At 34.4% G+C, this 9,670-nt stretch overlaps 2 protein-coding genes across 2 annotated transcripts; both read left to right on the top strand.

The window, feature by feature from the left end:
* The first annotated feature begins 569 nt into the window (after positions 1 to 569).
* On the top strand, positions 570 to 3,669 carry LOC110686402. Its single transcript, XM_021863012.1, has 5 exons — positions 570 to 1,011; positions 1,099 to 1,159; positions 1,621 to 2,031; positions 2,880 to 3,220; positions 3,307 to 3,669. Exons 1-5 carry the CDS (start codon positions 943 to 945, stop codon positions 3,523 to 3,525), a joined length of 1,101 nt encoding a protein of 366 aa, XP_021718704.1. The 5' UTR covers positions 570 to 942; the 3' UTR covers positions 3,526 to 3,669.
* A 2,609-nt stretch (positions 3,670 to 6,278) lies between these two features.
* Positions 6,279 to 9,378, top strand: LOC110686318 (transient receptor potential cation channel subfamily A member 1-like). The gene is made up of 2 exons (XM_021862911.1): positions 6,279 to 6,857; positions 8,157 to 9,378. Exons 1-2 carry the CDS (start codon positions 6,443 to 6,445, stop codon positions 8,669 to 8,671), a joined length of 930 nt encoding a protein of 309 aa, XP_021718603.1. The 5' UTR covers positions 6,279 to 6,442; the 3' UTR covers positions 8,672 to 9,378.
* Positions 9,379 to 9,670: the final 292 nt, after the last annotated feature.

Below are 9,670 nucleotides of genomic sequence, written 5' to 3'. Positions count from 1 at the left end.
TTTAATTGACTACTTCATTTTCCTTAATCTAAAGGAAAATGATGTATAAAGCTCCTATATATAAAACATTAGTTACATTGATCGACACATGAGTTTATCATGTAATCAGGGGGCTAGACACTGATCGACGCATGCATTAATCTCCCACTATCACCTCAAGCATTTGAGCTCAAGGAGGTGCCTACAGCCAGCCCCTACCTAACCACAAGAGGCATCCACCATTAGAAGTTTAGAACCAAGATGATAGAAACATAATGGTCATTGGCCCACCCATGAAACCCAATATTGCTTTGATAATTCTTAGCCTAACTAAATTTAACATAAGATGCATATAGGTGAATAGTGACAACTAAGCAACCACACCATAAGGCTATAATAATATTTGAATGCAATAAGCTTAATTACCCTTTTTTGCGTTAACATCAATGTCTGCGTGTACATGACCAAGACACGCCATGCTCACGCATGGCTAGTAGGAGTCTACACTTGTCTACTATTATTATATATCGATCTTCAACGGCTCCTATTTCTCAGCTCCGAAGACCTTCCCGTCTTCTCCACCTTTAGCCTCATTGCTACCAAATTATTGATAGCTAAATTAGCTGCACTTAGAATCAATCCTTTATGCATTATATCACTACGTTACTACGGAGTACTTACTAGATTTCAAGATTCAAAAGAAGTAGCCCACCTGAATTGGCTCCGACCCATTAATTTAATTTCAAACACATATATTAATATTGGGCTTAATCCATATTTTGACCCGACCCGGCTCCACATCAAATTTTAAAAGGCCAACATAGTTCTGGAAATAAACATGAAAACATCTTTTCACTATTTGCTTTATCTCAATCTCACAGCACTTTACTAGAAATGTTAAACCCTTCTTCAACTGCCTAAAACCCTACCCAAAAATAATTAATTTTTTAAAAAATTCAATCAATGGGTTTGCAATCCATTTGTTGTTCTTTTGGATCCCCGACGATTCCTCAATCCCACTCTGTAAAAAATGTAATTTTTTTTTTCAAATTTGGTTGAAAATTCTTCAATTTCATGGAAAATTATATTACTAATTCTATTATTTTCTGGGTTTGATAGGTTCGTTCGACTGTGATTAATGCAGGGCACCGGAAGATTCAGCTTAATAATCTTGCTGAATGTAAGTATAATATATTGTTGTTCTAATGATTCATTTTATTGCCCATTTGATTTGATATAGGCTAAAATTGTTCTGAACTTTCTTGCTTAATTTAGTTTTCTGGGCCCTTATTATGGTTTAATTTGAATAATTTCTTCAGCATTTGCAATCTCTAATTCGAAATGGGGTTATAATGTTCAAATGTTGTGTTCATTTTGCTTTAATTTTTTTTATTGCCCATTTGATCATATGTTAGCTAAAATTGTTCTGAATTTTCTTGCTAATTTAATTTTCTGAAGTCTAATTGTGGTTTAATTTCTTCAGCACATGCAATCTCTTATTCGAAATGGGGTGATAATATTGTGTTAATTTTGCTTTCATAATTCATTTTATTGCCCACTTGATTATAATTTGGCCAATTTGTTCTGAATTTTCTTGCTAGTTCAGTTTTCTGGGGTCTAATTATGGTTTAATTTCTTCAGCATATGCAATCTCTAATCTGAAATGGGGGGTTAAGGATTCTCTGTTGCCAAGAGTAAAGGAAGTCTCTAGGATTTATGCATTACATTCTGATTCGAATGAGATATTGGAAGTTCCCTCAAAGAGTAATGCTAATATTCCTGAGGTGCATTCTGATTTGCCTGCGAAATCAAAGCTTTCTTCTAAGTATGACAGTGTTGAACCGTTTGGAGGGAAATCGGGCTCGGTTTCGTTTTATGGGTTAACTCACCATGCTATTGAAGAGAGCAAGCTGTCTTCATCCCCATATAAGGATGATGGTGGTTCTGTGATTTGGATTCTTGCACCGCTTGTTCTGATACTATCTTTGATACTCCCTCCAATAATATTATCAAATGCATTTGATGGTGTTTTCAAGAATGAGGCCCTTGCAGGTAACTTCCTCATGCTATTTGTTTGAATAGGTTGATATATTTGATGTCTACTGTCTAGTGCTTGTTTCATTTTGTCCAATTGTCAATAATAGTTTAACTAGGAACTATTGGCAGGAATTGATATGTATGCATTCACGAGTGCTAGCACAACACCCACATAAATGTCTAAAATTAGAGTTTGCAGGACTGAAATTGCAGTCTGCAGATTAGTGCTAGCATGACACCCACATAAATGTCTAAAATTAGAGTTTGCAGGACATAACTATTGTAGTCTGTAGATTTGTATAAGTATTTTACGGCTCTTGCTTATTACTGTGTATTGTCACAAAGTTATAATTTGATAGAACTTGATGCACTGGCAATGCCACTATGCCAGAACATCATAATCATGCAGGGCTGTTGACAAATTTAAGCTGACTCTATAGAGATAGCTCTTTCCCTTGCATACTTTACCGAACAATATGCTTAAACAATTGTGTCGTGTTTGTGCAAGTTGGTGATTTTGTAGACTCTTCACTAAGCTATCTACTCTCCTTTTCCCAAAATTTTAACTTACATTTTGTTCTCAAACATTGCAGTGTTTATCCAGTATAGTTCATCTGCTTGTTACTAGAACAAATTAATTTTTTGTCAATTCAAGTGCTCTTTAGTTGTCAAGATAAATTTGACGAGAGACTTCCATCACAAATCATTATAGTAATTTAGAAATTAATGGTCATTAGTTCACGAAAGGAGTTCTTTTTTAGTCGACCTCTTCTCTTGCAGTATTCAATTATTCATATATGGTTTGTGTACTAAGTCCTCACATAGTTGTACAACTAATTGCGATCTACTATGTCACAAAACAGAGATTGTTGGTATCCTTTCTAGTGAAGCTGTGTTCTATTCTGGTATTGCAATCTTCCTATTAATAACTGATCGTATCCAAAGGCCATATCTTCAATTTAGTGCAAAACGATGGAGCCTCATAACCGGTCTGAAGGGACACCTATCTACTTCTTTTTTTGCCATGGGTCTGAAGGTAATTGCTCCTATAGCGGTAACTTACGCCACATGGCCAGTGATTGGCATGAATGCTGTTGTTGCAGTTACTCCCTTGCTAGTTGGTTATCTGGCTCAGTATGCACTTGAGGCTTTTATTGATAAACGAGGATCAGCCTGTTGGCCTTTAGTTCCCATTATCTTCGAGGTATCTGTTTGCTTCAATTAATTCTGATCTTTTCTTATCTTACCTATTTTTCCCTTATGAGTTATGACTGTTACTTTTCTTGGCAGGTTTATAGGTTCTATCAACTAACTAGAGCTATAACTTACGTTGAGGGCTTGAGATTTGTAATGAGTGGGGTTGAGGCTACCCAAGAAGTGGTAGAGAGAAGCGGAGCTTTAGCAGCAGTGTCTGTGACCTTCTATTTTGTCGCTCTGGTCTGTCTATGGTCGTTATTAACATTTCTCTTGAGACTCTTTCCTTCAAGACCAGTCTCTGAAAAGTACTGATCTTTCTTATGCTGTATATGCGACTTTTTTTTCCCCTTTCCAACTCTAGTGTAAGCAAATGCAGAAATTTTCAGCTTATGTACATCACTGTCAAGGCAATGTGTTGTAAATGTCTTCGAATTTACAGTAGAAAGTTGTGTGGCATTGGGTTGTCATTTAAGTTTCAGGTTTACTGTATCTGGAATCTCACCTCATGATCTACTTCCCCCTGCCTTCATCTGCTGGTAGTGTGTACTGCAACGTCCTGGTTGCAGTGGTTGCAATGGGCATATTAGCCGCTCTGCTCTACCAATTTTCTTCGAAGTTGCCTTTGTCTAACAGGATTGGAAGATTTGAGAAATTCGACATAGATGAATCTTTTAGGTGTAATACAATGGGATAAAAGTTGATTAAATGTGGTTCCTATCCTGTAATCGGTTTTGAAATGAGATCTTTAATATGGAGTATGTGAAACAAAACATATTGTGGTGTAGATAAAATGTGATGTCCTATAATTCTTATCAACAAGGTGAGTTTCTGTTCTAGTTGAAGCCTGTAAATTTCTAAAGCCGTATGAAATGGAGGCTAGCAATTTTATTAGTGTTTGGGGGCTTACTTAGTTTGAAATATATGGAAAAGCAAATCCTGAAAATGTATAGATAAGTAAAGCTATAGAATTTATTACATATCACTGGATTGTTTACTGAGCAAAACTATTGAAAAGTGCTTCCCCTTCTTTTTAGTCACATAAAAAACAGAGAAGACAGTTAGCCAAATGAAACACGACACTTAGTAAGTGGTTGCACACTTCCATTGTGTACTTTCTATGGGAGCTGTTTTTGCTTTATTTGCAGGATTTTACTATTTATTTCCAAGAAAGTGTATTTGTAGAACATTTACTGCATTAAAATACAAAATCACTATGATATTTGAAATTTACGAAATGGATTTAGGTTGTCAGGCTTCGCTCATTGCAGAAAATTCCCCACTGCTGCCTCCTGTATGAGTCTGGGCTGAATACTTGCTTCCGTGTGGAGTTTTAGTTGAAATATATAGAGTGTCTAAGTAGGGTGATTTGTTAGAGAATCAAATATTAGAATGTGAGATAAGAGAAATATGGTGAAAGTGACTCGGCCTCCAAATTTAGGGTGGTAAGGTAACTGTAGTACAAAATGTTTAATTGTTATAAGTAGCATTTAGCTGGTGTCCCCCAACATTTTGTTGTTGCCTGTACTCATGGAATTACAGATCATTGAAGGGGTATATCTAGTTATACAACACACTTGCAGCACATTAACATCCTATATTATTGCAGAGTAAAATATCAAGTTCAAATGCTATTGTTACAACCAAGGAAAGACAGTTTCCAGTACCTTTTGCATCAGTGCAATTACTGTCTCACAATGAGTATTTCTGAAGATGCAGATGGTTTAGCAATATCCACAATGACCTAACCATCGAGTACATTGTGTAGAAGACAATAAGCATAAAAATGAATAAACTTACCTTAGTTGACGATTTAAGAACAAAGAATATGTTTTTCTGTTTGCAACAAGTGAACTAGCATTGACTGAGTACAGATTTTTATACAGATCAATATCTCTTCTACCAAATATAGGCCATATATTATACGCATCCTGAAGCTCAATGTAATAATTTATGTCTGGAGAGGAGAATGCAGCAAAGGGAGAAACTTTTTCTGTGCTCAGATCAACCTGTTCTTCAATGTGATCTTAAGAAAATGCTCAATAAGCACCTCAGGATATTCACAGATATTGGGTTTGGACTTTCATGTCTCGATTTTTGCTCATCTTGGAGAGGGAGGGAGGGAGGGGGGGGGGGGGGTGGGGGTGGGCGTGGTGTTAGGTTCTGCATCATCTTGGCTGCCACTTCTGCAATGGAGCTGAAAATTCAGAAATTCAAATTCCGATTATTTCACTTTTCATTCTGCTCCTTATAGTAGAGCAAATATATTTTGAAGCCTTCAAAAAATTGTATGAAGTTTTAGATAGCAACTACAAGAGGGGGGGTGAATTGTAGTATAGGTAAAGTAGTAGACTTTTTGCGGAAATTAAACGATGTAAAACAATAGAGAGAAATGATATGGGCTTTTCAGAATTTCCATTATGTAAATCAAACTCTTTTACAAGAATAAACCCGAACGAAGTAATATATAAAGCAGCTTGCAAGATAATTTTCCACATTTCCTTCTAAAATATAACAAGCGAAATAGCATTGGATTAATAACAGGTAAAGACGAGAAAGAGCATATATAAACAAGAGTTGAACTTCAAACTTTAAGTACTTTGATTATGCTAATTCAGCAATGTATTGATGCAAATGAGAAGTAAGTAAGTAAGTAAAAAAAAAAAAAAAAAAAAAAAAAAAAAAAAAAAAAAAAAGGGCAACCATGCTTCCCACATCCAAACGGTCAACAACTTGCCAGCAGGGTAGTTTTGAGCATGTGCCAGGTGATCGATCGCACAAGGCCCCCTAAGTGAAATTACTATGAAAGGTCCCGGTTTTGAATTTAGTAACATATTTTTCCTCAAAAAATGATTTTAAGGCCCAATTTAACAAAATTGCACCGGACCACTTCAGTGTTAGCATTTGCAACCCCGCCATTGCCGGGTCGATCACTAATTAAATCATATAAGTAGTTATAAATTTAATGTCTTTAAAGTTGACTTGAGAAGGTTACTAGCAGCCTCCAAACTATAGCGTCATAATTCATTTCATCCAATCAATTTCTACATTGAACCGTTGTACAAAAACCCAACAGAAAGTCGTCGATTAGTTGTAGCCAAAAGGATGAAGAATGAAGTCTATGAGGCTGCTGCATCAGGAAACGTAGAGTTCCTTAAAGAAGTCGGAGCTACGGATATCGAAACGGTGGTAGCTGCCTACACCAGTGTCGATCTCCTAGCATTGACTAGCCATGGAAATAACATTATCCATCTTGCTGCGCAACACGGGCACCTTAAAATTCATCACGGAGGCTTTGAAAATCTTGCCTGCATCCGTCGATCGAATAAAACTAATATGTGGGAAAAACACCGAGGGCGATACCCCTCTCCATATGGCTGCCAAATTACAGACCAAAGAGATAGCCGAGCATCTGATTTCCTCCTATGAGGATCTTTGTGTTGTCGATGATGCCGAGCAAGAGATAACCTTGCTGTGGAGGGTTCATAATAACCAGGGCAATGCACCACTACATGTAGCATTAATGAATGGGGGTAAGAGTATCCAAGTTGCGTTTTACTTGTTTTGTGTTGGTCCTGAAGTGGCTGCCTGTACCAATCACCGCAACGAAACCCCGCTGCATCTCGCCGTTATGTATGATAACCAAGGTGCATACTTCTGAATTCTATTTTCTGTTTGATATCTTAAAATTATTCCAAATTTAAGGTAGGGTTGTACACTGTTTGATCTAAACCTACCATAACCAAATTGGACCAAACTATATTTTAGCGGTTTGGTTTGGTTTACAGTTTATAAAAATGTGGTTTGGTTTAGGATTTTTTGTAAATACGGTTTACAATTTGGTTTGGTTTTTCAAAAATTTTAAACCAAACCAAACCATAAACCATAAACCAATAAACCCTAATTTAATATTTTTATAATATTTAAATAAATTAAAATAATTATTATAAAATAAAAAATAATAATAATAATAATAATAAAGACATTAAAAATCAAAATACAATATAGGGTATACAGTTGAGCTAATTATTTAAACTTCATTATAAGCTAATGAAGTCGTCTTATTATAAACCGCAAACCAAACTGCACCAAACCGTATTATTAAGGTTTGGTTTGGTTCGGTTTGAACCCTAATACGGTTTGGTTTGGTCTGAAAAATTGACCAAACCGTATTTTGCGGTTTAGTTTGGTTTGGTACTCAAACCGCTCCAAACCGGATCGTGATCACCCCTAATTTGAGGGCTTATAACAATAATAAATTTAATAACATGAATAAGGCTTATCCATTTGTTTTTTGTAGTGCATTAATTTGACAATGCACAATTTTGACTATTAATATATATATAATACCTAGTCAATCAATTAAAAAAACACTAAAAGTTAATAGTATAAAAATATGCATTGCAATTGATACATTAATATTTTACATTATAAAAATCACAATAATACATTAGTATTTCAATAATTTTTATACACTAGTAGAAAAATTGCACTATTAGAAAAATTGCTATTTGAAACTGGCGAAATTGACTTTTAGTAATTGATATTGTTGGCTGCTATTGCCATCGTTACAACAAGTGAAAATTATTCGTAACTAGCTAATATTAGTTACTAAGCTTTAGAGGAGTTACTGGCCTTCTTTATTTTCATTATTAGTAGTAGTTGGTCAGTTTATTATTGACCTACTACTTGTAACTGACTTTTGTTATGCCAGTTACTAATAATATTTTATTTGTAACCGACACTATCTATGTCAATTACTAATACTCTTGTTATAACTAACGTAAATTAAGCAAGTTATAAATAGGGTGTTACAAATAGCATTTTTTCTACTTGTGATAAGGTGTAGAGTAAAATCTTGAAATGAGACTAGTGTATATAATTGTTGCAATACAACCATTGTAAAACAGTCGTTTAATTTTCTAATAAAAACACTTATTTTGTAGGTGCTAAAATGTCAACGATAAACATGATCAACAAACTCAATGGGCAAGGGGCGTCATTGACTTTTATGAAAAACCTTTTTGAAGAAGACTCACTTTCTTTGATAAAATTTTTATTAGAGGAAAACAGCACAGTTTGTTGCTTCCATGATGCAAATGGGATGACCCCTTTACTTAGAGCAACAATCAACTCTTATCTACCAGTTGTCGAAGCCATAATTAGTAGCTGTCGCGAGTCGATTGAGATTTGTGATTTTAAGGGCAGGAATATCTTGCATCACATAAAATTTTCATCTTTCATAAAGGCAAATAAGTTCTTGAGGATTTCAGGAGTTTCTGTGTTGCTGGATCAACAAGATGATGATGGGAATACACCAGTGCATATTGCTGCACAAAATCATGACTTTGGTATGATAAAAGCTATGATTGAGAGCAATGATAACTTTGCAATAAAGAATAACGAGGGGATTTCAGCCGCAAGTATAATTCAGTCTGATTCAAATTTTTCAACGACATAATGGTATGGCTCTACAATCTAATATTATACACTTGAAGAGCATGGATGTGGTGAGAGGATACACTATAAAAAAATTGTGATGAAAGTAATAGAAAATATAAAAATTTTGCACACAACTTAATAATGCACTTTATACAATACTTTCCTTTAATTTGAATTAATTAATGATCATGTTATCTTAGGTTTTTTTTTTTCCTCTTTCTTCTGAATGGATCATTTTATCTTAGTTTAATAAACTCGTTACTATAAATATAACGATTTTAATAATTTTATCTATTATTGAAGTGTTGATCACTTATTTTGTGGTAGTTATTTTGTCTATATGCTAATTTTGTTTCCTAGTGATGTCCTCAGTTATTGATTACATTTTGATGACTGTTGTTATTGATTTACGAATATTTTATCTTTATGTGAGTACTGATTTACGAAAAGAAAAATAAATTTTAAAAAAAACCTTTATTGCAGAAGAAGGAAAACGACAATTGTGCAACTCATGGTGAGCTTATGAGTAAAGAAATTTATTCAACAGCTGCTACTAATGGTGACTGGGGTTCGTGTTACCTGACTCAACCTAGTGTGTCGTTCCAATAGGTGTGGGTACCTTGCATTGTACCATCGTTTCGCGAAAGAACATATAGCTGTAGTGTAAAGAACAAACTATTAAAATGGCACTAATCGGTTTGTTTCAAAAAAAGAAAAAACACACACACATATAATATGTAATGAACATATACCTAAAGTAAAATGAACATATTTGCACCAAAAAAGAGTGAAAAGAACATATGTCAATGTTCTTTGATTGTCAGTGTAATGTACTTTTATTTGTGATATAATGTTCATCGCTTATTGTGAAATGTTCTTTGAATTTTGTCTTAAAATTATGGTGGATATGTATAAATTATGTTCATTACATAATATTTTCATGTTTTTTATTAATGTAACAGATGTTCTTTAGATATAAAAAAAAATAATAATATAAAATTAGATGTTCTTTACAAAA

This window comes from Chenopodium quinoa, unplaced genomic scaffold (assembly GCF_001683475.1).
Source record: "Chenopodium quinoa cultivar QQ74 unplaced genomic scaffold, ASM168347v1, whole genome shotgun sequence".
NCBI lineage: Eukaryota > Viridiplantae > Streptophyta > Magnoliopsida > Caryophyllales > Amaranthaceae > Chenopodium > Chenopodium quinoa.
Note: the sequence above shows the minus strand (reverse complement) of the source record. Positions and strands in the feature narration are given on the sequence as shown.